This window comes from Salmo salar, chromosome 09, assembly GCF_965601325.2.
Source record: "Salmo salar chromosome 09, fSalSal1, whole genome shotgun sequence".
Taxonomy (NCBI): domain Eukaryota; kingdom Metazoa; phylum Chordata; class Actinopteri; order Salmoniformes; family Salmonidae; genus Salmo; species Salmo salar.
The window spans coordinates 69,057,235-69,085,000 of NC_138299.1; the positions used below are offsets into that span (position 1 = coordinate 69,057,235).

Sequence of the window (27,766 nt, forward strand, 5' to 3'; positions counted from 1 at the left end):
CTGTTAAGGAATCCCCCCCCCCCCCCCCCCCCCCCAGCTCTCCAAATGGGGATAATTGGTCGGCGGAGAGCAGCTTTATGTGTGAAACGGATCCTCTGTTTGTTTAGGAGATAGAGCCTAATCGTATTGGCCGAACCTTTGCGCTCTCTGGCCACACAGAGATGGGGAGACAGCCGCCCATTTTGGCTTTTTACGAGGTATGGTGACCGAAGCCCTTAACTGTGTCTCTGAGAACTTACAGTGGACTAAGGGGACTGATATCTTTAGTATCATCTTTCCCAGAGTCCCAGCTGTTGGCACTCTGTGAAAAGCTTTTATTGGCCCGTGCAGTAATGGGTTTGTTGATGTCCGAGCTGAAGGGGGAAGTGATATGCTTGAAACTTCGCGTGCTATTCTTTCTGGTGTAGCTTATAGGCCTACGGCTCCTTAATTTTAGGTCCTCAAATAGTAGATGAAAAATAAGAATTATATTAATGCAAACAGAAGAATTATGTACATGTAAACATTGATTGATCAGGTTGATTGGTACGGTTTTGTATGTTGTTTGAACCGTACAGAGTATAACAAACTTTGTCTTTCTAGGCTCAGGCTATTGGATAATTTCCCGTCACACATTTAAACTTTTATATTTATACATGCAGAGCTAAGATTATGCCATTTCGCACTCTTTTTATAAAAATGTTCCTATCGTGGAGATCCTGTACATATAGTTGTCAAGGTGTATAATGGTCTGATGTTGTTTATCAGGATTGTTTGCCCTGTTTATATTATCCGGAACTGCAGTTTTGTGTCATTGTTGTGAGCCCTTCAGTATGGATAGATTCTACTTTTTACAGCAGCACAAATTTTCTTTTCTTCACTGTGCTATGTGTGAAAACAACATTTGCAGCTTACTGCTGAGAAACCCAACAAAAACCGTATATTACAACAAAAGATAAAAAAATGGAAAGTAGTCCAGAAAGGGTCATTTAACCTGCTAAAAGACGTTTACGGCTGACAAGTTTAAGTTTGCCACACATTTATCAGCAAGAGCTATCTAGCGTTTAGGATTTCTGTCGCGAGCCCAGACCTTACGTCATGGAGCTCTGAGTCGAGAGCAGGCCTGGTTACAGCTCAAAGTCCCATAGGGGCCACGCTTCAAGCCCACTCTGATTTCTACTGAGTTAAAAATCCACAATGCAAGTTTCTGATGGTTTTTTGAAGATTGCAGGAAAAAAGCAACAAGGCAAAAGGAGTGAAGGACTGGGGGCAGAGTCGGAGGGAGGATCACATTTCTTTAAAAGCACTCCAATGTTGTTTCAACTCCTGCTTGATTTCCCGAGGGCCCACTTCTCTTTTGGGGTGTGGAGTTTAGATTTGCATATGCTCCACCCCCCTGTTCTGATTGGTTGGGTCCTATCCTGCATGTATCATCACAGATCCAAACTTCCTCAGTGCTCTCCTTGCTTTACTTTGTAGCTACAGGCTGATGAACCGGGACGCTGGGAGCCAGCAGCTGTGTGAGTGATTCATGCAGTAAGCTGTGAGCGTGTGTATGTGTAAGAGAGGGAGGCAATGGCTCTAGTTATAGGGTTCTGTAATTTAGTTATCTGACTAAACTTAAGGGTTCTAAGGTTGTTGTTATAAAGGGATGTAGGGTTGTCTTTCATTAATTTAGTCTTTAATTCAAATCTGTTTTGTTAGGAAAAATATTAGATTGTTTGTTTCATTGATTTAGCTGTAATTGTTGCTATATTTTGTGCTGATACTCAGAGCTTGGTAAAAGTGCAAGAATATGGGTAGATGAGCTGTTTGATTCATGGCTTATATTGATACATGTTTTCTCGATTTATAACAAAAATATTAGACTTTTTTACTGTATCGGGCTATTTTAAAAGGATATCTTTTCTATCAATAGTTTCGTTTTTCATCAGTCATCATTATTTAAATTGAAGAAGGGGAAATAAGTAGTTTTTTGTGGGTCTTAGCCATGCCCTTTTAAATGCTGGACAGGACAGTAATATCTCACACAGTCATGCTGCTGGCTCTACTGCTGGTTCTGTGGCTTAGTTCTGGGGCCCAGTCTTCAGACCCGGCCCCATTAACTGTCATGTACCAAGTCTGGGAGGAGCAGCCTGTGGGCACCAGGGTCGGCCGTCTGGTCGATGACCTGCGTCAGAGAGGCGAGACCGGGGTACTGGAGGATTTCCAGGTCGTGGAGCATGGTCAAGCCCTGCCTTTCTCCATTGGAGTAAGAGATGGAACTGTCGCCACCCTAGGCCAGTTGGACCGGGAGGAGCTGTGTCGAGGCTTGGACCTGTGTGAGTTGGCCTTCAGTGTACTCTACAGGAAAGGTGGTGTTATCCACTTCCTGAAGGTGCGGGTGGAGGTGATGGACCTGAATGACCACAGCCCAACTTTCCCCAGCAGCCAGCAGGAGATTGAAATCTCTGAGATGGCCACATTGAGGATGCGGATCCCCCTGGACCGAGCGGTGGACCCGGACGCCGGACCCAATGGTCTGCAGACCTACTCGCTGTCCGTCAACCAGCATTTTGCCCTGGATGTAAGGAGCGCTGCGGATGGGCCAAAGCAGGCAGAGCTGGTGGTGATCAAGGAGCTGGACAGGGAAGTGCATTCCTCCTTTGAGCTGACTCTGGTGGCCTGGGACAAGGGGAATCCTCCCAGGTCGGGCAGTACTCTGGTCCGGGTCAACGTCTTGGACTCTAACGACAACAGCCCCATGTTTGAGGATAGCACCCCCACTGTGGAACTTGCCGAGGATACAGCCCGTGGGACTATCGTCATCAACCTCAAGGCCACGGACCCTGACCAAGGGGCCAACGGGGAGGTTGAGTACTCTCTAAGCAAGCATGCTCCACCTGAGGTGCAGAAGCTTTTTGGTATCCACCCCCAGAGTGGGGCAGTGACTTTAAAAGGCCCACTGGATTATGAAGCCAAACACTTTTATGAGGTGGACATCCAGGCTCGCGATCTTGGGCCCAACGCCATCCCCTCTCATTGTAAACTACACGTCAAGCTGAGGGATGTCAATGATAATGCACCAAGGATCCACGTCACTTGGACACCCCCTGATTCCCCAGTGGCAACTGTTTTAGAAGGTGCACCAGAGGACACGTTCCTTGCACTGGTGATGGTCTCTGATGCAGACTCCGGGGACAACGGGAATGTGCACGCCCACATCCAGCATGGATCGGGCCACTTCCGCCTCAAGAAAATCCATGGCGACAATTACATGATCGTAACCAATGGCACCCTGGATCGGGAAAAGGTCATGGAGTATAATCTCACGTTACTTGCCCAGGATTACGGTGACCCTCCACTGTCATGTGTTAGACACCTAGTTGTCCATGTGTTGGATGAGAATGACAATGCCCCTGTGTTCTCCAAGTCCCACTACAGGGCTTCCTTCAAGGAGAACAATACCGTGGGGCTCCAGGTCCTTAAGGTAGAGGCCAATGATGTGGACATTGAGCTCAGTGGCAGGGTGTCCTTCTCCATCCGAGAGTCCAATGAACTGGGACCTCCCACGGCGTCTTTCGCCATCCACTCCACCAGTGGTGTAGTCAGCGCCCAGCAGTCATTGGACTATGAGGAGTCGCCCACATACTCCTTTATTGTGGAGGCCATAGACCATGGGCATCCACCCCTCACCAGCACCGCCACCGTACTCATCGAGATCCAGGATGTCAATGACAACTACCCCGTCATCAAGGAGCCGATGCCAAAGAAAGGCATAGCCTTTGTGAGTGTCCCGGTCAATGAAGAGAAGGGGGAGATAGTGACAGAATTAGGGGATGGTGCTGAAGAATGCTTCACCGATCCTCATACTGGTCGCTCTGTCCAAAATGGATTTATGGGATTCCTGGCCACTACCATCAAGGCAAATGATCCAGACTCTGGCCTGAATGGAAGACTCAGCTACATGATCACAGATGGAAACCCCACAGGGCTATTCAGACTCGATGACACCACCGGACAACTGTATGTTAACACGACCAATGCTACAGAGCTCATTGGGAAAACTTTCAAAGTGGATATTGCTGTATCGGACAAGGGTTCTCCAAGGCTATTGACAAAGGCCACCTTGGAGGTGGCTTTCATCAACTTGCGGGACCATCTGAAGAACTCAGCCCCTGGTAACCATGGTCAGCTGAGTTTCACCATGATGGTGGCCATCTGCCTTGGGGCCAGTTGCATCCTGCTTCTCCTGGCTGTTGCCTTGGTGACCACCTTCTGTCGCCCTACGAAACGAGACAACCATTCCTACAACTGCAGGACGGCCGAGTCCACCTACACGAGCCACCCTCGCCGCCCGCAGAAAAACATCAGGAAGACAGACATCCAGCTGGTGCCAGTCCTGAGGGGACGAAGGGAGGAACCTCCAGAAGATGACGAAGCCCAGCCCCTCTCCCCGATGCTCCTGGTGGTTGAAGAGCAAAACACCGAAAGGCAGTACAGCGTTGCCAACTCCATGAACCCAACAGTCCACTCCCAGGCCTACCCAGAGGGGGGATCAACGCTACCAGTCTCCCATTCCAGAACACTCAGGAAACCTGGGAGCATCGAGCTGGACGGCACTCTTCCTCGAACCCCGGCCACTCCTTACCGAACCCTGCGTAAGGCAAGAAACCCTTCATCGTCCTCCTCACTGTATCAGACCAGTACCCTGAGGCGACATGGGAACTCTGAGATCCAGGATAGCCCTGACGTTGAAGAGCCAGAAACATCGTCCCAGGTGGCAACACTTAGAAGGCACAAGAACACAGATGCCAGAAGTGGACTTGACGCTGAAAACCACAGACGGATGCTAAGGAACCTGGTCCGTCTCTCCATGGCTGCCTTCGGAGAGAACTCCATTGAGTTGTCTGCTGCCTCTCCCGAAGTGCAGGTAATAAACCTTTTAGTTAAAATTACTTCAAACTTGAATGCACATTTGGTATATCTTATGCAATGCATTACATTGGTTTTAATCATTCTCATGTTAGATACCCTATATCCATTTAACGAATAACGGAAAGAAAAACTTTTTTTTTCTCAGACTTTTGTACAAATAAGCCTTAATTTTTTCACATGCTCTAACTTAAATAATTAAGTGTAACCTACAGGAATTGAGATGGATTTAAATTGAAGGTCCTGAGAGCAGATATCCCCCCCCCCCCCTCGTGTATGGCTTACATAGGAAGCCTGAGGGGACAACTAACAGATGATGCTGGAGCCAAAGCATTGCGTTTATTCAGGTGCTCATGTGTCAGCCACTGTAATCCTGTCTACTCCCATGCCCCTCAAGCAATCGCACCAATCCTTTTACTCAATATCGCATAACGCACTCATATAGAGAAGGAAAAAACGCCAGGAAGAATCAGTAGACCACTCTCTAAGGGGGAAGCCCAGCCAAAGTAAGTTCTGATATATCTGTAGATTAAGGGAATACTGCTTTGACATTTAAGCACCGCGAGTCGTCGGTGACAAATGGTCCAAATTGCTGATCTCACTTTAAGCAAAGAAAAGCAGCATCTGTAAATGTCTACTCAAGAAGTGCTGTGCTAGTCAAACGACACATCGTCATTGAGGGGGAATAGACGCAGACGGCGATGCCAACGCCCAATAGTCTTAGAACAAAGAGTCTGGCAAAGTTTTAAGGCCTCATGTATATTCCATTATAAGCGCAGGAAGATGACTGAGTGTTGACCCACCTCTCCTTCATCTTCGCCTGCTTGCCCCAGCTGGAGGTTTTCAGACCCCCCCCCCACGACCATATTTCAGAGGTTCATCCTGGAAGGAAACGGGTCAGAGAATAATAGCCCTTTACGTAAAGCGCTTTCCTGTCCACCCTCTGAGTCCTACACACACACACAAACCACCCTCTCTACACCTCACAAAGGCTGTTTCCTCTCTGAATGTGGAGGCCAGAGTTAGCAGCACATCCACAAGAAAGATATCAGCACAAACTGCTCAAAATGAACTCCCCAATGTTAGGGTTTCCATAGTGAGAGATGGGTTGAATAGAGTCTCACAGAACAAATAATATTTATTCATTTGACGATTGTCACCTCCACCCAATACACTCAACAGCTTCAATACAGCACATTCTCAAAACCCTAGTTTGTTATAATATCACTGTTTCCTTATCCCTTTCATCATCTCCTGCCTCCTTACAGCAGGTTTCTCAGCTCCTCTCCCTGCTCCACCAGGGCCAGCTGCAGCCAAGACCAAACTTCCGAGGCAACAAGTTCTCCCAGCGGGCTGGCAGGTGAGCACATTTCCTCTTTCTTGTCTTTTTTTCCCTTTTTCCTTTCATTATCCCTCCTTTGTTTAAGAGCCAGTTGGCTGTTGACCACTACATGCATCATTATCCCTCCTTTGTTTCAGAGCCAGTTGGCTGTTGACCACTACATGCATCATTATCCCTCCTTTGTTTCAGAGCCAGTTGGCTGTTGACCACTACATGCAACATTATCCCTCCTTTGTTTCAGAGCCAGTTGGCTGTTGACCACTACGACCACTACATGCATCATTATCCCTCCTTTGTTTCAGAGCCAGTTGGCTGTTGACCACTACGACCACTACATGCATCATTAGTTTTAGATTGTATTGATGCCTTATGATTCAACAGGCTACATGACAATCTGACTTTCATTATTATCTTTTCATGAAATTGAACTTGTCAAAAATGTAGATTTACATACATGTTTTGTTATTTATCCTTTTTTTGTACAAGTGATCCCACTGAGATTTTATATAAATTTTTCAAAGGAGACCTGCCCGAAACACCCTATGAATATTGTTTCAAATCGTCCTACCCACTGGGCGCAGACGTCGGTTCAACATCTAGTTTTGATTTACATTTGGTTGAGTTGTCAACTAACATAAGGTCAATGTGAGAAAAAAAAAAAGAATAAAATAAGTGATTTTGGTAAAAATTTGGGTGGAAAAAAATACACAATTCCCTTAGGTTGATGATTTTTACAAAATCCAATCAGTTTTCCACGTTGATTCAACATCGAATTTGTTGAAATTATGAGGAAACAACATTGATTCAAATCAAATCAAATGTATTTATAGAGCCCTTCTTACATCAGCTGATGTCACAAAGTGCTGTATAGAAACCCAGCCTAAAACCCCAAACAGCAAGCAATGCAGGTGTAGAGGCAGGTGGCTAGGAAAAGCTCCCTAGAAAGGCCGGAACTGAGGAAGAAACCTAGAGCTGAACCAGGCTATGAAGGGTGGCCAGTCCTCTGCTGGCTGTGCCGGGTGGAGATTATAACAGAACATGGCCACGATGTTGAAATGTTCATAGATGACCAGCAGGGTAAAATAATAATCACAGTAGTTGTCGAGGGTGCAACAGGTCTGCACCTCAGGAGTAAATGTCAGTTCGGCTTTTCATAGCCGAGCATTCAGAGTATCTCTACTGCTCCTGCTGTCTCTAGAGAGTTGAAAACAGCAGGTCTGGAATAGAGGTAACACGTCCGGTGAACAGGTCAGGGTTCCATAGCCGCAGGCAGAACAGGTGAAACTGGAGCAGCAGCACGGCCAGGTGGACTGGGGACAGCAAGGAGTCATCAAGCCAGGTAGTCCTGAGGCATGGTCCTAGGGCTGGAGGCTGAGACAGGAGGGGTCGGGAGACACCGTGGCCCCATCCGACGATAGCCCCGGACATCCAACCAGTTTGTGCACAGTGGGTGGTAATATAGCTAGACAATGCTGCTCAGGTATGTGTCTGCCCAATAACAGGAAGAGTGTCTCATACCATAAGTGCTCTGCCAGTCATCCAGTCAGTCACTGTGGCAGGGAGCACGTCAGAGCAGGACTCAGTGCCTACCACACTGCCCTGACTCATTCCCAAAGGCAGGAGCCAGCACATCCACTGATCACAATGTTATATTCTATACACAGTATGATGTGAGGGGTTCATATCTGGTTCAGCCTCTTCGCTTTCATGGATAATTAAGAATCTGTCTACGTGGGGTGTATGTTTTGTGTCATGGCCGACTATCTGGGATGTTGTCGGCCAACCTGGTTAATCTCCCAATTATACAACGGGTGGGTCTAATCCAGGATGCTGATTGGTTAAAACCACATTCCAGCTGGTGTCTATTCCACAAATTACCACAAGCTATGATGTTGAAATGCCTATTTACTCTGTTCCATCTCAGTGGAGATCAAGTTTATAAATTGCCTGGCTGGGCTGATGAGACAGTGGATTGCGCAGTGAGATGGAGTAAATAGGCATTTCAACCTCACAGTTTTAGCCGGTGGTAATTTGTGGAATAGACACTGTCTGGAATGCAGTTTTAACCAATCAGCATCCAGGATTAGACCCACCCGTTGTATTCTGTTCACGAGAACTAGCGTTAAAATCCCACCTGGAAAACGGCCCCCTTTCAGCTTTTATTTTGACAAAAACTCCCTCATTTGCTGTATGATTTGGAAATATTGGAACTCGGACATGATGACCGTTTCTAAATGAAAGAGCTATGGCAAATTTGATAAAATTTCTGTAAAGGTGTGGGCAGAATGTTTTAACATTGTGAACTGAATTTTTCAAACTAAACATAGCCGAACCGGCCGCAAGTTAGCGCTATTATCCCTTTTACATAGTTTGTCATCTTACATCCTACTTTAATGTATTCAGCAGGCAATACACTGGTGACCCACATGGACGGCTTGTACATAAAACATCCTCCATTCCGGCTACAAAGTTTCCTCCTTAACTCGAATGAATGGCTCATTGGTGGAAAAAATAAGCATTAAAGCATATGGTGGGCGAAATAAGCATATTGTCTTAATAAAACACAATTTTCCACAACCATTTTAAGAGTTTCGGACAACTTCTGGATGTTGTACACCATGCGAGTCTGTTTACCCCTGGCTGAATGCGCACCGCAACATCAAAAAGTAACATTAGCCACCCTAGTATGGTGGTGGAAAATTGTTTTAAGACAGTAAGCCCCCCCCCCCCCCCCCCCAATCGACGTGCCATTAAATCGAGTAAAGGAGGAAACTGATGACGTTGCAGCCTGAATTGAAAGTGTTTTATACAAAATCCGGTCCATGGGGTACACGAGTGTATTACTGGCTGGGCTGACTGTGTTGATAGCGAGAGGTAATACGACATCAGGAAGAACTACGTCCTCTAGTTTTCTCGGCGCTAGATACCTACAGTGAGTGCCAAACACTGAATGCATTCTGCCAGATGATTGATTGTTTACTCAAACAATTTAAAACTAGATGCTAGAGCCCACACTTCTATGCAAAAGACGAACGGTTGTTAAATATTTTGCTTATCAATAGATGATTGTGTTTCTATCTCCTGCCTTGGTATAGGCGCTGAGATTAAATAGGCTACAATGTCGCGATCCTATTTGCACAGAAATACTGTGTATTATCTGACCCTACACATGGCCTACTGTCATATTTTAAGTAGGCTACTGGTCTGTTTACTTTAGAGCATTCTTGGCATTTGAATGGATGAATGGTCATATTTATCGTATAGTAGCGGGAACTAACCAATCATGTCAGAAAAGGAGATAATAATAATTAAAGAAACATATTAACTTACATGCTGTTATGCAATCTCCTTACCAGTGGTAAATGCATCTGTTTTATCATTAAGTTTTCATGTTTTTATCACCATTTATTATGAATTATTTCCCGTGCCTTCAAACGCCTCGATTTCCTTAAAAGAACAATATGCTTGCAATACAATTCTTTAACAACTAGAAGTTGTGTGTACGCATGGTCTGAGCTGTGCGTGGAGATGCACGTTCCAGTCGGGTTCAAAATGGATAAATACCAATCTTTGCGGGAAAACTGGGGCACGCAAGGTTTAGTTTTTTTTGTGCATACGCACCTTTTGATAAAGAGGCCTCAGGTCTGTCTGGTCTCTAACTGGCTCTGATAGTCTCTGACAGGGAGCATGTTCTGTCTTCAGTCTATACCTCATGTCTCTGGTGTTTTATCACCAAACTTTAAAACCCCCATAAGTACATGAAGTAGGAGGCAAAGATGAGTGTTGCACAAGACCTCTTAGCATGGCTTAGAGCATCTCAGCACAGTTAAATGCCACTTAGCACACCCTTTGTCTGGCTCAATGCACCTCAGCATTGAGCCGGGGTTGGAAGCTATTCAAGTGTTAAACTGGGCTCAGGTCAACACATTCCAGAACAGCTTGATTCTTGGGAACAATTGAATATGACATGACGGTCATAGTGAAGGTTCCACAAGATGGCTGACTATCGATAATATTACTCCTAAACGTCGGTTCTAAAATGCACTCTCTCACTGTCCCTGACGCTCCCCTGTCTGTTTCCTTTGCTTCCCTCAAGGTCTTACGCTCAGGACACTGATTGGCAGAGCACCAAGGACAGCGGTCATGGTGAGAGTGAGGCCGGAGACGTGGACTGGGACATGGGCCGAGACTCCCCTGTTGACCCGCTACTGGAGGAGGGGCTTAATAACCTGCTCAACAACCCTGGTAAGAACTATTTCAAATTGAAACTTTATTTAACCAGGTTGACCGATTTGACAAGAGAAATGATCCTATTTTATAGTCAACAAACAATGGCTTGAAGGGAAAACATTTTAATGGTCAATATTAACGAAGAAAAAGCACTTATTTGAATTCTTAGCTCTCTGTTGGGCTTCTACCACTTAATTATGTTCTTAGAATTCATAGCAAACTTAAGTGACTAACAATATCATAAGCTGAGCGTGGCTGTTTTCACTCAGCCGTAAAGATACATATTGCTGTACTGTATGTGACATTGTTTGATGTGAAACAATGAGTGCAGCGCTTAGTATGACGCTTAGTATGATTGACCAGACTAATACATATGTTCAAATTCTATATAGTCCAACCTTCATTGAATGTACGAAACATTAGGAACACCTGTTCTTTCCATGAGACTGACCAGGGGAATCCATGTAAAAGCTATGATCCCTTATTGATATAAATCCAATTTAATCAGTGTCGATTAAGGGGAGGAGACAAGTTAAAGAAGGATTTTTCAGCCTTGAGTGAATGGGCAAGACATCATATTTAAGTTCCTTTAAACGGTGTATGTTAGTAGGTGCCAGGCGCACCGGTTTGAGTGTGTCAAAAACTGCAACCCTGCAGAGTTTTTCACACTCAACAGTTTACCGTGTGTATCAAGAATGGTCCACCACCCAAAGGACATCCAGCAAACTGTGGGAAGCATTGGAGTCAACATGGGTTAGCATCCCTGTGGAATGATATCGACACCTTGCAGAGTCCATGCCCCGACAAATTGAGGCTTTTCTGAGGGCAAAAGGGGGTGCAACTCAATATTAGGAAGGCTTCCTAATGTTTGCTATACTCAGTGTATGTACACAGTAAACATACGTATTGAGTTCTTTCCAATTGTTTAGGTCCTCGTCACGTCGGTTCTGTCTTTGTTCTTTTTAAAACACGGCACATAGTCTCTCTCAAGACTTCAAGGCTGAATACGAGGATTTCTATCTTTCAGTTGATCTTGAGTTAGAGCCATTTAAAGTATATGCCAGTACAGTAATCTCACACGGGTGTTACAAAGACCTGCGTGTGTGTTTGTGTGTCATGCTTGAGTCACCCACGCCCAAAGGGGTCCTCCATTAGCATTGTAACTCACACTAGATTTGTGAGACTTACGAACGGTGAGAAGCTCATGCTCTTTGAGGATCTATGACGTTGTTCTAACATTCAAACAGCCTGTGTTTCTGATTCCCTGGGCAACACATTTTTTCTTTTCACCTGGAGAGCCCCATCTTTTCAGCTGCATAGAACAACCCCAACACACACACACCCACACACACAGTCACCACCACCCACTCTGCCCTGAGGCAGTGTTTCAGCGAGATCTGAACAGATAGCCTTGAATCTGACCTCTGATATCATGTTCCACATCTGTCTTTCGTCCTGATCGACACAATGCAAAGGTGTGTGTGGGTAGATCAGTGTGTTTTCAGTACCCCTTCTTCAGAATGCGGCCTCAGTCTATCTCTCCTTGAGCTCTGCTATTTTCTTTTGAGTCTGCATTCCTTTGTTTGGTAGCCATATCACCCATTAAAGGGACAGTTCACTCGAAAATCAGTCTTAGAGCTGATGGAAGATGAATCTCATATCACCAATTGAATTGTCAGTTTTCAGTCAACTGATTTTTTCAATATTTGCCATTATGACTTATCAAAGTTGAGCTCTGACTTTAGTCAGGTCTGTGGATCTAACACTTGGCGGTATGCTTTAAACTGCTTCAATATCTTCGGGTGTTTTATTGTGGTTGTAGTCAATCAACCACAGCAGGGGTGTTCTTCACATCAAACGTGTGTGTGTGGTGTGTCTAAGGGGGTTCTTTTGGTTCCAGTAAGAGGGTAATTGTTTTCTGAGGATTTAGGGTTTCCCTGCTTGTTGGTCCAGTCTAATTAAGTTTGGAATGGGGGGAGCCATGGATCACGAGAGATAAAGTGAAGGGGGTGTAGAGTGGGGGGTGTAGAGAAAGGGGGATGAAGGGTAAAGTGGGGGTGAAGAGAAACTGGGATGTGATGTAGAGAAAGGGGGATGAGGTGAAGAGAAAGGGGGATGAGGTGAAGAGTGGGAGGTGAAGGGAAAGGGGGATGAGGTGTAGAGTGGGGGTGAAGGGAAACTGGGATGAGGTGTAGAGTGGGGGATGTAGAGAAAGGGGGATGAGGTGAAGAGAAACTGGGATGAGGTGTAAAGTGAAACTGGGATAAGGTGTAGAGTGGGGGATGTAGAGAAAGGGGGATGAGGTGAAGAGAAAGGGGGATGAGGTGAAGAGAAAGGGGGGGGTGAAGAGAAACTGGGATGAGGTGTAGAGTGGGGGATGTAGAGAAAGGGGGATGAGGTGAAGAGAAAGGGGGATGAGGTGAAGAGAAAGGGGGATGAGGTGAAGAGAAAGGGGGATGAGGTGTAAAGTGAAACTGGGATGAGGTGTAGAGAAAGGGGGATGAGGTGAAGAGAAAGGGGGATGAGGTGAAGAGAAAGGGGGATGAGGTGAAGAGTGGGGGGTGAAGGGAAAGGGGGATGAGGTGTAAAGTGGGGGTGAAGAGAAACTGGGATGAGGTGTAGAGTGGGGGATGTAGAGAAAGGGGGATGAGGTGAAGAGAAAGGGGGATGAGGTGTAAAGCGGGGCTGAAGAGAAACTGGGATGAGGTGAAGAGAGTGGGGGATGAGGTGAAGAGAGTGGGGGATGAGGTGAAGAGAGTGGGGGATGAGGTGAAGAGAGTGGGGGATGAGGTGAAGAGAGTGGGGGGTGAAGGGAAAGGGGGATGAGGTGAAGAGAAAGGGGGATGAGGTGAAGAGAGGGGGATGAGGTGAAGAGAAAGGGGGATGAGGTGTAGAGTGGGGGGTGAAGAGAAACTGGGATGAGGTGTAGAGTGGGGGATGTAGAGAAAGGGGGATGAGGTGAAGAGAAAGGGGGATGAGGTGTAGAGTGGGGGGTGAAGGGAAAGGGGGATGAGGTGTAAAGTGGGGGTGAAGAGAAACTGGGATGAGGTGTAGAGTGGGGGATGAGGTGAAGAGAAAGGGGGATGAGGTGAAGAGAAAGGGGGATGAGGTGAAGAGAAAGGGGGATGAGGTGAAGAGAAAGGGGATGAGGTGAAGAGTGGGGGGTGAAGGGAAAGGGGGATGAGGTGTAAAGTGGGGGTGAAGAGAAACTGGGATGAGGTGTAGAGTGGGGGATGTAGAGAAGGGGATGAGGTGAAGAGAAGGGGGATGAGGTGAAGAGAAGGGGGATGAGGTGAAGAGAAAGGGGGATGAGGTGTAAAGTGGGGGTGAAGAGAAACTGGGATAAGGTGTAGAGTGGGGGATGTGGTGAAGAGAAAGGGGGATGAGGTGAAGAGAAAGGGGGATGAGGTGAAGAGAAAGGGGGATGAGGTGAAGAGAAAGGGGGATGAGGTGTAGAGTGGGGGTGAAGAGAAACTGGGATGAGGTGTAAAGTGGGGGTGAAGAGAAACTGGGATGAGGTGTAGAGTGGGGGTGAAGAGAAAGGGGGATGAGGTGAAGAGAAGGGGGATGAGGTGAAGAGAAGGGGGATGAGGTGAAGAGAAGGGGGATGAGGTGAAGAGAAAGGGGGATGAGGTGTAAAGTGGGGGTGAAGAGAAAGGGGGATGAGGTGTAGAGTGGGGGGTGAAGAGAAGGGGGATGAGGTGAAGAGAAAGGGGGATGAGGTGTAAAGTGGGGGTGAAGAGAACCTGGGATAAGGTGTAGAGTGGGGGTGAAGAGAAAGGGGGATGAGGTGAAGAGAAAGGGGGATGAGGTGTGACGAGTGAAGGGAAAGGGGGATGAGGTGTAAAGTGGGGGGTGAAGAGAAACTGGGATGAGATGTAGAGAAAGGGTGATGAGGTGAAGAGAAATGGGGATGAGGTGGAGAGTGGGGGGTGAAGAGAAAGGGGATGAGGTGAAGAGAAAGGGGGATGAGGTGTAAAGTGGGGATGAAGAGAAACTGGGATAAGGTGTAGAGTGGGGGGTGAAGAGAAAGGGGGATGAGGTGTAGAGTGGGGGTGAAGAGAAAGGGGGATGAGGTGAAGAGAAAGGGGGATGAGGTGTAGAGTGGGGGGTGAAGGGAAAGGGGGATGAGGTGTAAAGTGGGGGGTGAAGAGAAACTGGGATAAGGTGTAGAGTAGGGGGTGAAGAGAAAGGGGGATGAGGTGTAGAGTGGGGGATGTAGAGAAAGGGGGATGAGGTGAAGAGAAGGGATATGAGGTGGAGAAAGGGGGATGAGGTGTAGAGAAAGGGGGATGAAGAGAAAGGGGGATGAGGTGTAAAGTGGGGGTGAAGAGAAACTGGGATAAGGTGTAGAGTAGGGGGTGAAGAGAAAGGGGGATGAGGTGTAGAGTGGGGGTGAAGAGAAAGGGGGATGAGGTGTAGAGTGGGGGGTGACGGGTGAAGGGAAAGGGGGATGAGGTGTAAAGTGGGGGTTAAGAGAAACTGGGATGAGGTGTAGAGTGGGGGATGTAGAGAAAGGGGATGAGGTGAAGAGAAGGGGGATGAGGTGAAGAGAAGGGATATGAGGTGAAGAGAAGGGGGATGAAGAGAGGGGGGATGAGGTGTAGAGTGGGGGATGAAGAGGGGGGATGAGGTGTAGAGTGGGGGATGAAGAGAGAGGGGGATGAGGTGTAGATAAAGGGGGACGAAGAAAAGGGGGGATGAGGTGTAGAGTGGGGGATGAAGATAAAGGGGATGAGGAGTAAAGTGGGGGGTGAAGAGAAATGGGGATGTGATGTAGAGTGGGGGGTGTGGAGTAAGGGGGTTGAGGTGTAGAGAAAGGGGGACGAAGAGAAAGGGGGATGAGGTGTAAAGTGGGGGTGAAGAGAAACTGGGATAAGGTGTAGAGTGGGGGGTGAAGAGAAAGGGGATGAGGTGTAGAGTGGGGGTGAAGAGAAAGGGGGATGAGGTGAAGAGAAAGGGGGATGAGGTGTAGAGTGGGGGGTGACGGGTGAAGGGAAAGGGGGATGAGGTGTAAAGTGGGGGTGAAGAGAAACTGGGATGAGGTGTAGAGTGGGGGATGTAGAGAAAGGGGGATGAGGTGAAGAGAAGGGGGATGAGGTGAAGAGAAGGGATATGAGGTGAAGAAAAATGGGGATGAGGAGAAAGGGGGATGAGGTGTAGAGAAAGGGGGACGAAGAGAAGGGGGATGAGGTGTAGAGTGGGGGATGAAGAGAAAGGGGATGAGGAGTAAAGTGGGGGGTGAAGTGAAATGGGGATGAGATGTAGAGTGGGGGGTGTGGAGTAAGGGGGATGAGGTGTAGAGTAGGGGATGAAGAGAAAGGGGATGAGGTGTAAAGTGGAGGTGAAGAGAAACTGGGATGAGGTGTAGAGTGGGGGGTGTAGAGAAAGGGGGATGAGGGGTAAAGTGGGGGTGAAGAGAAAGGGGGATGAGGTGAAGAGAAAGGGGGATGAGGTGTAGAGTGGGGGATGAAGAGAAAGGGGGATGAAGAGAAAGGGGGATGAGGTGTAGAGAAAGGGGGGTGAAGAGAGGGGGGATGAGGTGTAGAGTGGGGGATGAAGAGAGGGGGGATGAGGTGTAGAGTGGGGGATGAAGAGAGAGGGGGATGAGGTGTAGAGAAAGGGGGACGAAGAAAAGGGGGGATGAGGTGTAAAGTGGGGGGTGAAGAGAAATGGGGATGTGATGTAGAGTGGGGGGTGTGGAGTAAGGGGGTTGAGGTGTAGAGTAGGGGATGAAGAGAAAGGGGGATGAGGTGTGAAGTGGGGGTGGAGAGAAATGGGGATGAGCTGTAAAGTGAAATGGGGATGAGGTGTAGAGTGGGGGGTGTAGAGTAAGGGGGAAGAAGTGTGGAGTGGAGGGGTGAAGGGAAAGGGGGATGAGGTGTAAAGTGGGGGGAAAAGAGATGGGGATGAGGCGTAAAGTGAAATGGGGATGTGGTGTAGAGTGGGGGTGTAGAGAAAGGGGGATGAGGTGTAGAGAAAGGGGGACGAAGATAAGGGGGATGAGGTGTAGAGTGGGGGATGAAGAGAAAGGGGGATGAGGTGTAAAGTGAGGGGTGAAGAGAAATGGGGATGAGGTGTAAAGTGAAAGTTATTTCATCCTTCCACCAGACGATATAGTCCGGGCAAAAGCCGGTTCTGACGTTGGTAACCATCAGGCTGGTTGTTAATTATATTCTCATGTTTTGACCAAGTCGTTGCTATGCTAAAAAAATCATTGGCATGTAGCTAGCTAGGTAGCAGAGGTTCAATTATTACAAGAGAGAGGCGAATTGAAATGTAATAAATCATTTATAAACAGGCAACGACCAGCTAATGGTCGAGTCAATAAGAAAGTTAGGGAGGATAGCTAGGCTAAGTTTACTTCTCCTTTGCTAGCCAAATACACAATCACATCAAGCAGCTGAAATTACAGCAAACTGCATTTTTGTTTGTTTTACCTTTGTTTCTATATCCATTATAATGATCCTGATCAATTAATTTGTCTGGATCAGATAAACTGTCAGTCTCGTCACGTAATATGGAGATCGGAAAAAAAAAAAAAAAAACGTCAATGTTGCACAGGTTGGACAGGCACACACAGCAAGGCTTATATTAATCCCCTCTGTACCAAACCAAATGCTAGGCTAGTAGCATGGGGAAATATTCTGAAGATGCTTTTTTTCCCAGGGGAGATTAAGATTATAAATTGACTGGCTGGGCTGTGGGACAGTGGATGTGCATCGATACATCTAAAGGAACCGTTAATAGGCATTACACATGGAATGCAGAATAGTGGCGCTATAACTCACTGCTATCAATCAGCCTCCAGGATCCAAACAACAGGATTCCATCCCGTTTTATAAAATGAGATGCAGAAGGGGGGACGGGATGGGACTGAGGCGATTGCAGAGAAAGGGGCCAGAAAAGGAAGCAGCATTTTAGAAAACCTGACGTGATTGAACCCAGGCAGTTAGCTTGTGAGTTAACCTCTCTCTCTGATGTGGCTTGCTGTGAGTTAGATTGATCACTGCCTCCCCAGCCTCCGTGTCAAAGTCAAGCAGACGCAACAGACTGTAAAAAAGGGCCAGCCTGCCCCCATTAGTTTCTGACAGTGTTTTATATGTACGCTAGCCCTGTTAGCAACGCTCTCTTCTGAGGTCTCCTGGAGACGACAGACATGAAAGATGGTGGTCGACTGAGTCAGCGCAACTTCATTTGATGACCTTTGCGTGTAGTTCAAACCCCCACATATATGGAGCTCAGTCTTCCATTCAAAAACAAATATCTCACAGCAGAGCCTTTGAACATTCCAAACAAATACAGCGGGGGATAACTATCTTAGAAGGACTTGGGGCGGAACATGATGCATTTGAACATCATGTGGGATTTGTGTTGGTTACTTTTCACTGATGTGTCGTGTGAAATCAGAAGTATAAGGACTTGTTTGGTTTATGGATTGAGATTTAAGTTGAGGGCTGTCAGTGTCACGCAGTGCGTGTGGTGAGGGGGGAGTATAAGTGTGTGTGCATGAGAGAGGGAATCAGGGTTTGTGTGTGGTGGGGGTAGGTTCTGGGGTTGTTCAGTGACTGCTCTGTAAGTTTGTGTTAGAACAGTGGATCCCAACTTTTTTTTGGTTACCATACCCCCAACTGAATTTCGCTTTGCCTGGAGTACCCCTAAAGTATCCCCTCGTGCATTTTACCAGTAATCCTATGGACTCGTTAGTCTTTTGAAGTACCCCCTGTGGATAGGCCAAGTACCCCCAGGGGTCCCAGTACCCCTAGTTGGGAACCACTGTGTTAGTGTGTGTGTGCCCGGGTCTGGTTGTGATTAGATGAAAAGGACCACAGGGCAAGTTTAACACGCAGGATATGAACCCGGGTCTCCCATAGAAGCAACCAACGTCTTAGACCAAGAGGGAAAGTTATCTTGGTCTGAAGGGCAGACAGTGTGTTTTGAAGTTCGTAGGCGGGGGATACCTGACGGGAGTGCTAGCTTACTAGGTACATATAATAGCTTTAGGTTGGTTGTTTTTCCATTGACGACGTTGCCTCTCTGATCACTCTCCCTCGCTTGGGCAAGGGACATTTAAGGTATTCTCGGCTGTGAAGATGTAAAACTTCATTCAAGGGCTAAGGGTTTAGGACCGAGGACCATTTGACACAGCAGAGGATCGGTTCCTCTTCCACTCTCTTGAGAAATTTGGCTTTAGGGATTTTTTTCTGTGAGGCTATTAAGACACTATACTAATGTTAACAGCTCTATCAAACTGAAACATGGCACCTGACCTAGATTTGAGTTAGGACAACCTTGCCTAAATCCTCTCTAACTCACCGTATCAGTTATTATTAGTCGTCCAACTTATTACAAAGTCTTTAAATAATAGTCCTGTACAAGGCATTTCCATGGCTGGTAAATAAATGATGAGCCAGCTGGCTGACGATACTCCACTTTTTCTGAAAGACACTAGTCAGATTCCCATATCGATCAATGTGATATAATCCTTTTCCAAAGCATCTGGTCTATATATTAACATTTAATAAATGTGCACTCATGGCTGTCAAAGATTGTGTGACACCTTCATATTATGGTATTCCAGTGAAAGAAGAACTTACATTTTTAGGCATAACCATTAGTAAGGATCAGCAGTCTAGAGGCTTACTAAATTTGAACCCTCTTGTTAAAAAAACCCCGAAGAAGCTAAATCAATGGCTACAGAGGGACTTCTCTATCAAAGGAAGAGTTCTAATAACCAAGGCTGAAGGTATCTCTAGACTAACATATGCTGCTCTATCTTTATATCTTGACTGTAAAATAAGCAAAGAGAGACCAGATGCTTTTAAACTTTCTGTGGAGAAACTGTACCCATTACATTAGGGAAACTGTTGTAATGAACACTTATGAGTATCGTGGGCTGAATTTTCTGGACTTTACTACCTTATAGTTTTAAGATCAATTTGAGAAAACAATTCCTAAGAAGACCCACTTCTATGTGGAACTGTATTACTCATGTCTTCTCTACTTTTGGTGGCCATACTTTCATGTTGGTATGCATTTATAATATAGACAAAGTCCCAGTAAAAAAATGTATTGTCATGGTCCTTAATTTATAACCATAATTGTTCTCCATACAGATATTATATATGGAATAGTCGGGACATATTGTATAAAAAATACTTAGTGCATTCGGAAACCTTGACTTTTTGTACATTTTGTTACATTACAGCCTTATTCTAAAATGTATTAAATAGTTTTTTTTCCCTCATCAATCTACACACAATACCCCATAATGACAAAGCAAAACCAGGTTTAGACAATTTGGCAAATTTATAAAAAACTGAAATATTACATTTACATAAGTATTCAGACCCTTTACTCAGTACTTTGTTGAAGTACCTTTGGCAGCGATTACAGCCTCAAGTCTTCCTGGGTATGACAATACAAGCTCGGCACACCTGTATTTGGGGAGTTACTCCCATTCTTCTCTGCAGATCCTCTCAAGCTCTGTCAGGTTGGATGGGGAGCGTCGCTACACAGCTATTTTCAGGTCTCTCCAGAGATGTTCGATCAGGTTCAAGTCCTAGCTCTGGCTGGGTCACTCAAGGACATTCAGAGACTTGTCCCGAAGCCACTCCTGCATTGTCTTGGCTGTGTGCTTAGGGTCGTTGTCCTGTTGGAAAGGGAACATTCGCCTCAGTCTGAGGTCCTGAGCGCTCTGGAGCAGGTTTTCATCAAGGTTCTCTCTGTACTTTGCTCTGTTCATCTTTCACTCAGTCCTGAGCTCTGTCAGAGTGACAATCGGGTTCTTGGTCACCTCTCTGACCAAGGCCCTTCTCCCCCGAATGCTTAGTTTGGCCGGGCGGCCAGCTCTAAGAGAAGTCTTGGTGGTTCCAAACTTCTTCCATTTAAGAATGATGGAGGCCACTGTATTCTTGAGTACCTTCAATGCTGCAGAAATGTTTTGGTAACCTTCTCCATATCTGTGCCTCGACACAATCCTGTCTCGGAGAACTACGCACAATTCCATCGACCTCTTGGCTTAGTTTTTGCTCTGACATGCACTGTCAACTGTGGGATGATATATAGACAGGTGTGTGCCTTTCCAAATCATGTCCAATCAATTGAATTTACCACAGGTGGACTCCAAGTTGTAGAAACATCTCAAGGATGGTCAATGGAAACAGGATGCACCTGAGCTCAATCCAAGTAGATTGATGATGATTTTTATTTAATCAATTTTAGAAAAAATCTAACATCTGAATATTTTCAGAATGCAGTGTTTTTGTTTGTAAAATATTGGTTCCCGAAATAATATCCTATTGGTCAGCCAACTTGTAAATGCAGAGGGACTTTTCCTTATTTATAAGGAATTCTTATCACTTCATAAGATCCCTGTAACACCTAAAGAGTTTGCAAATTGCTTTAGATGCCGTTCCCTCAGGTGTTGCTTTATTATTCAGAAACGTGTCAAGACCTGACCCTCAGAACATACCTACGATTAACCCTGTTGACTCATCAGTAAGAAAGATTTGTTTTTCTTTTGGTCCATTCAACAACATTAAAGCTATACGAACCTTGTTTCAACAGAATGTTATACAGTGGGGAGAACAAGTATTTGATACACTGCCGATTTTGCAGGTTTTCCTACTTACAAAGCATGTAGAGGTCTGTCATTTTTATCATAGGTACACTTTAACTGTGAGAGACGGAATCTAAAAAAACCCCCCAGAAAATCACATTGTATGATTTTTAAGTAATTACTTTGCATTTTATTGCATGACATAAGTATTTGATCACCTACCAACCAGTAAGAATTCCGGCTCTCACAGACCAGTTAGTTTTTATTTTAGGAGCCCTCCTGTTCTCCACTCATTACCTGTATTAACTGCACCTGTTTGAACTCGTTACCTGTATAAAAGACACCTGTCCACACACTCAATCAAAGACTCCAACCTCTCCACAATGGCCAAGACCAGAGAGCTGTGTAAGGACATCAGGGATAAAATTGTAGACCTGCACAAGGCTGGGATGGGCTACAGGACAATGGGCAAGCAGCTTGGTGAGAAGGCAACAACTGTTGGCGCAATTATTAGAAAATGGAAGAAGTTCAAGATGACGTCAATCACCCTCGGTCTGGGGCTCCATGCAAGTTCTCACCTCGTGGGGCATCAATGATCATGAGGAAGGTGAGGGATCAGCCCAGAACTACACGGCAGGACCTGGTCAATGACCTGAAGAGAGCCGGGACCACAGTCTCAAAGAAAACCACTAGTAACACACTACGCCGTCATGGATTCAAATCCTGCAGCACACGCAAGGTCCCCCTGCTCAAGCCAGCGCATGTCCAGGCCCATCTGAAGTTTGCCAATGACCATCTGGATGATCCAAAGGAGGAATGGGAGAAGGTCATGTGGTCTGCTGAGACAAAAATAGAGCTTTTTGGTCTAAACTCCACACGCCGTGTTTGGCGGAAGAAGAAGGATGAGTACAACCCCAAGAACACCATCCCAACCGTGAAGCATGGAGGTGGAAACATCATTCTTTGGGGATGCTTTTCTGCAAAGGGGACAGGACGACTGCACCGTATTGAGGGGAGGATGGATGGGGCCATGTATCGTGAGATCTTGGCCAACAACCTCCTTCCCTCAGTAAGAGCATTGAAGATGGGTCTTCCAGCATGACAACGACCCGAAACACACAGCCAGGGCAACTAAGGAGTGGCTCCGTAAGAAGCATCTGAAGGTCCTGGAGTGGCCTAGCCAGTCTCCAGACCTGAATCCAATAGAAAATCTTTGGAGAGAGCTGAAAGTCCGTATTGCCCAGTGACAGCCCAGAAACCTGAAGGATCTGGAGAAGGTCTGTATGGAGGAGTGGGCCAAAATCCCTGCTGCAGTGTGTGCAAACCTGGTCAAGAACTACAGGAAACGTATGATCTCTGTAATTGCAAACAAAGGTTTCTGTACCAAATATTAAGTTCTGCTTTTCTGATGTATCAAATACTTATGTCATGCAATAAAATGCAAATGAATTACTTATAAATCATACAATGTGATTTTCTGGATTTTTGTTTTAGATTCCGTCTCTCACAGTTGAAGTGTACATATGATAAAAATGACAGACCTCAACATGCTTTGTAAGTAGGAAAACCTGCAAAATCGGCAGTGTATCAAATACTTGTTCTCCCCACTGTATCTATACCTTATGTCATTCCTTAATGGAATGGTTTTATTGATAATATACAGTAGTTGGGGAAGAAGTTTGGATGTTGCCACACACATACGTACTTATTAACAAAATTAAGTATGTTACTTTCAAAAATATTTATAAATATTATCCTGCCGACCAGTATATGAAGAAGTAAAAAAACAAAAAACAGATTCAAATTGTACTTTTGGTGATGACCACCCAGAAACGGTGTTGTCTTTTTTGGCATTGTATTCATGTGAGGAATCTGTGGCAAGACAACAGTAGATGTTTCATTTTACACTATTATGGTAAGATGTATTGCTTGGATTATTTACCTATGATAGGAATAAGTTGAAACAATTTCATGTCATTCATTTCATTATTCTTTTAGCCAAATTTCATTGTCACAAATGTAACTGCCGGCCAAAACTGCCGGGCCAAAACCGCCCTCAAAGTTTTTTAATTTTTGTGAATTTCATTTGTTGGTTAAAAAATACTAAAATCACCAGGAATTCAGCAAACAATGTGTTTAATTTAGGAAATCTCTTCCCAAGTATTCCCACGAATACAAAAAGAGATGTGATCGTGCCGCAATGTAATCAAGGTATGAAATTGTAATTTTCAAGTACAATCTCTTTTCGGGCTTAGTTGTGGTCAATTTGCATTGTACAAATAATTATAATTATGTTCCGGCCCCATGTCCATCCACTCCGACAAAAATTGGCCCGCGGCTGAATCTAGTTGTCTACCCCTGCCATACAGTTAAACCACAACTAAAGTTGTATTTTTATCAAAACAAACAAACAAAAGCAATATGATGTTGGTCATGATAATCAGGTTTGCACATCCCCATACAAAAAAATTATACAAGTATGCCTGTAATGCTTAACTGTAGACAATGGCTTTAAATTGATTTTTGACCTGTTTTGAGTGTGTACGTGCTCATTCTAGCCTCGTTTATACCTGGTGCTAACATGAGTCCTTTGTGCTGATCTTGTCTACATTCTGATGGTGCCCACATTTTCAGAAATATGTCTACACATGGAATATAAATGTGTCTGTTATCCGTCCACTGTGGTGGCATTGTGACCAGATTTCCTGGCCCCTTTATGCAAATCATTTCATAGATATTCTTTCAAAAACAATATTTATTTATTGTAAGACACATATTGATATAAACAGTCAATGGTGCCACCTGCCAATGATTTAAATGTTTTCTCTGTCCATATCTGTCTACACTTGTAAGATATCAAGACACAATATGTGTCTGACTACCAGAAGTGGGCAGGATGATCAGATCACAATGTGTCTTTTGATTGTCTTAACAGGGTTTGTGTGCAGAACCACTTGACCACTTTAATGCCGATGTATGGTCATTCCACAATCTGCATTGGCCATACAGCATTTACTGCGATGCTGCCTCTGCATAAGTAAGGGAATTGATACTTCTTGCGCTTGTCAAGGAAGTGAATTTGTGTTCATACAGGATGTACCGCCCCCACCTACCGTCATCCAATCATGTCAATGCGGAGTTATACAGAGCCCTCCGCATTGTTAAAAATTGGGGAGGTGCATGCGGTACGGAGCTTGTTATGGCCTTTTGCGTCACACCGTCTTTACTGCGCCTCTGCACCGCATTCCCAGATCAAGCATAAATCAGCTTTTACTTGACTATAACTCCGGATACAGCCAGGAGATGACAGGAAATGCCGGTTCACAACAGCCAGATAAATATACTCCTGTGATTTCCTCTATCCTGTTTTCGTCCCACAGTGTTTTTCTCAAGGAAATTGAAGGAAAAAGCAAGATTAGACTTATACCTCCATAAGCTTATTTTTATTAACTTAGTTTCTATTTGTCGTCTTCGACATACCAGATAATCATTCTCCCAGCTTCAGATTTCATTTAACTTTTTCACCTGAAGAAATTCATTTTCACAGGGATAAACAACAATACTGACCAACAACAAACACTATAACAAAGAACACCCACATGTTCCCTGTGTCACATCCAGCACTGTATCACTGTAGTGTTGTTGCTTTGTCCTATGTTGTTAAAAAAACGCTATTGCCAATACTCCATACTTTATTGACATGTTCTCATCTCTCATCAGATGACGTCTTTGCTGACATAGAGGACCCTGCGTGGCTGTCCCGCCTCTCCCTCCCCCTAACTGCCGACTACCACGAGAATGTTTTTGTTCCCAATGGGCCACCATCCCCTGAAACCCATTGCTCCCCAGACACCCTTGACTCTGCCTCCTTCTCCACCTTCGGTAAGAAGCCGGAGGATGGCTCACTGGGCGGGGTGTTGATCTCCGAGGTCAACACTTTGTTTAATATGCTCCTGACCCAGAAAGGCGACTCTCAGCCCCGCCCCTCGCCAGACGTGCTCTACAGACTGTCCGCCACCTACCGGCGCTCGCTGGGGCTGGAAGGAGATACCGCCGCAGCAGGGGGTGCCAACATGCAAAGGAACTCTGTGAACCCCGAAAAGAGGTCCCCCCTGGCTCAATGCCCTTAGGCCCAACCCCTGGTATGAGAACAGTTGCCTCAACTTTATTTGATTGGTTCTTGTGTGTTTGGGTGCCTAAGACCCCCCCCCCCCCCCAAAATAAAGAAACTGATGACTTTCTTTTACCTGTTGCTGAAATGACTGAACTGCTCAAGCTTACAACAGCAACTCTCCTCCTAACATATCCCCATTAGGAGATGTCCAATACATGCCTAAGTTCTGACAGCCTGCTTCCCTGTCTGAAACAGGACAAGGTCAGAAGAGGGAGAGGAGTTAACCAAAGGTCTTTATTCAGTGCTGGAAAAAGCACAATGTACTATACTGTACTCCCTACATAGAAAAGTGTACATTTACCTTAAGATAAATGTTACACAATGAAACTGTCTTCATGTGGCACATACTCCTCTGTATCATTCTGATGCAACAAAGATTTACTTTGTCTCTCGTCAGAAGTGCTTATCAGTTGGAGCAACAACATGGTGCTATCCGTTGTTAGCGTTGTCCATGGTATGAATGGCTTAAGTTTAGCAGCCCCATTCAAAGAGCCCAAGAAGGAAACGGCTCTGTCTTCTTTGAAGACAAAACACTAACAACATTATGTCCTGTTCCTGAGGAGGAATGTGTGAAATGTATGTCACAATGGACCTAGTCTGCTGACACTTCCTTCACCACCATTTTGAGAAATGTTTCCATTATTGTTTACTATTTGTATTTACTCAAGTAAATTATTTAGCTACTGAAAAATGTAATATTTACAGAGGTATAAATGTTTGTTGATATGTCTGTGTAGGAAACACTTACAGTGCCTTCGGAAAGTATTCAGACCCCTTGACTTTTTCCACATTTTCTTATGTTACAGCCTTATTCTAAAATGGATTAAATACAAAAAAAAATCCTCAGCAATCTACACAGCGTACCCTAATAATGACAAAGCGAAAACGGGTTTTTAGAAATGTTTGCGTATGTAGAAAACATAAAAATCTAAAATACCTTATTTACATAAGTATTCAGACCCTTTGCTATTTATTCGTGTTTTATGGTAGAGCGGCCAGACGGAAGCCACTCCTCAGTAAAAGGTACATAACAGCTGACTTGGAGTTCGCCAAAAGGCACCTAAAGACTCTCAGACCATGAGAAACACGATTCACTGGTCTGATGAAACCAGGATTGAACTCTTTGGCATGAATGCCAAGCGTCACGTCTGGTGGAAACCTGGCACCATCTCTATGGTGAAGCATAATGGTGGCAGCATCACGCTGAGGGGATGTTTTTCAGTGGCAGGGACTGGGAGACTAGTCAGGATCGAGGGAAAGATGAACAGAGCAAAGTACAGAGATCCTTAATGAAAACCTGCTCCAGAGTGCTCAGGACCTCAGACTGGGGTGAAGGTTCACCTTCCAACAGGACGACGACGACCGTAAGCACACAGCCAAGACAACGCAGGACTGGCTTTGGGACACGTCTCTGAATGTCCTTGAGTGGCTCAGCCAGAGAGCCCGGACTTGAACCTGATCAAACATCTCTGGAGAGATCTGAAAATAGCTGTGCAGCAATGCTCCCCATCCAACCTGACAGAGCTTGAGAGGATCTGCAGAGAAGAATGGGAGAAACTCCCCAAATACAGGTGTGCCAAGCCTGTAGCGTCATACCCAAGAAGACTCGAGGCTGTAATCGCTGCCAAAGGTGCTTCAACAAAGTACTGAGTAAAGTGTTTGAATACTTATGTGATGTTTCAGTTTTTTTATTTTTTATAAATTAGCAAAAATTCTAAACCTGTTTTTGCTTTGTCATTATGGGGTATTGTGTGTAGATTGATTATGGGGAAAAAACAATTGCATCAATTTTGGAATAAGGCTGTCTAACCGAACAAAATGTGGAAAAGGTCAAGGGGTCTGAATATTTTCCGAAGGCACTGTAAAAGCCTTGTTCTCATTGGCAGTTTGAAGTGACTCAAATCCTATTTTTTTGCATACCCGATTCGAATCAGTTTTTTCCCCTGCAGTCAGAACATCTAAAATGCACATGGAATCTGATATTTGAAGCCACATTTCAAGCCACCTTCGTAGGTGGTCAAATCTGATTTATTTGCCCTCAAGTGGTTTTTAGACTGTTAATTGGCATATCTTGTTGCTTGCTAGCTACTCTGTTGACAGTTTGACAAGAAAATGTGGTAGCTAACTAGCTTGTTAAATGTTTACAAACAAATTAGTGAATGTGCTAGAAAGCTAAACTGCTAGCTAGTTGACTGCTGTGGCTAGACAAAAAGGACTCATTTTGAAAGTTGTATCATCTTATCCTTTTGAGGCCTTAAAAGTGTTCTCACACTATGATTTTGAACATTCAATGCACCTGGGAAACATCCATGGCAGGCATTGTGTCACCTTAGCTTGCTACATAACTTCTGAGTGATAGGAAGCACGTGCACCAATCAGCCTACACCACTGTGGACACACCTGTCTTTACTATGAGAACTAGCATAGTCATGTCAGCAAATTACTGCCGTCTGAACACATATAAATCCTATTTGGTCACTTATAACTTGCTATTTGGACAGTCAGTATTCCAAAACTGATTTGAGCGTTATAGGCCTGCAGTGTGAACAGGGCATTATACACCCAG

General features: G+C 45.2%; 1 protein-coding gene across 1 annotated transcript in view; it reads left to right on the forward strand.

The window, feature by feature from the left end:
* Window positions 1-548: 548 nt before the first annotated feature.
* Window positions 549-27,766, forward strand: part of pcdh12 (protocadherin 12) — a 27,395-nt gene continuing 177 nt past the window's right edge. The window contains exons 1-4 of the mRNA XM_014211986.3: window positions 549-4,891; window positions 6,162-6,253; window positions 10,332-10,480; window positions 24,747-27,766. The exon at window positions 24,747-27,766 is cut by the window's right edge and continues 177 nt beyond it. Of these exons, the coding sequence (XP_014067461.1) occupies window positions 1,982-4,891; window positions 6,162-6,253; window positions 10,332-10,480; window positions 24,747-25,156 (3,561 nt within the window). The 5' untranslated portion in view covers window positions 549-1,981 and the 3' untranslated portion in view covers window positions 25,157-27,766. The remainder of the gene's footprint in view (window positions 4,892-6,161; window positions 6,254-10,331; window positions 10,481-24,746) is intronic.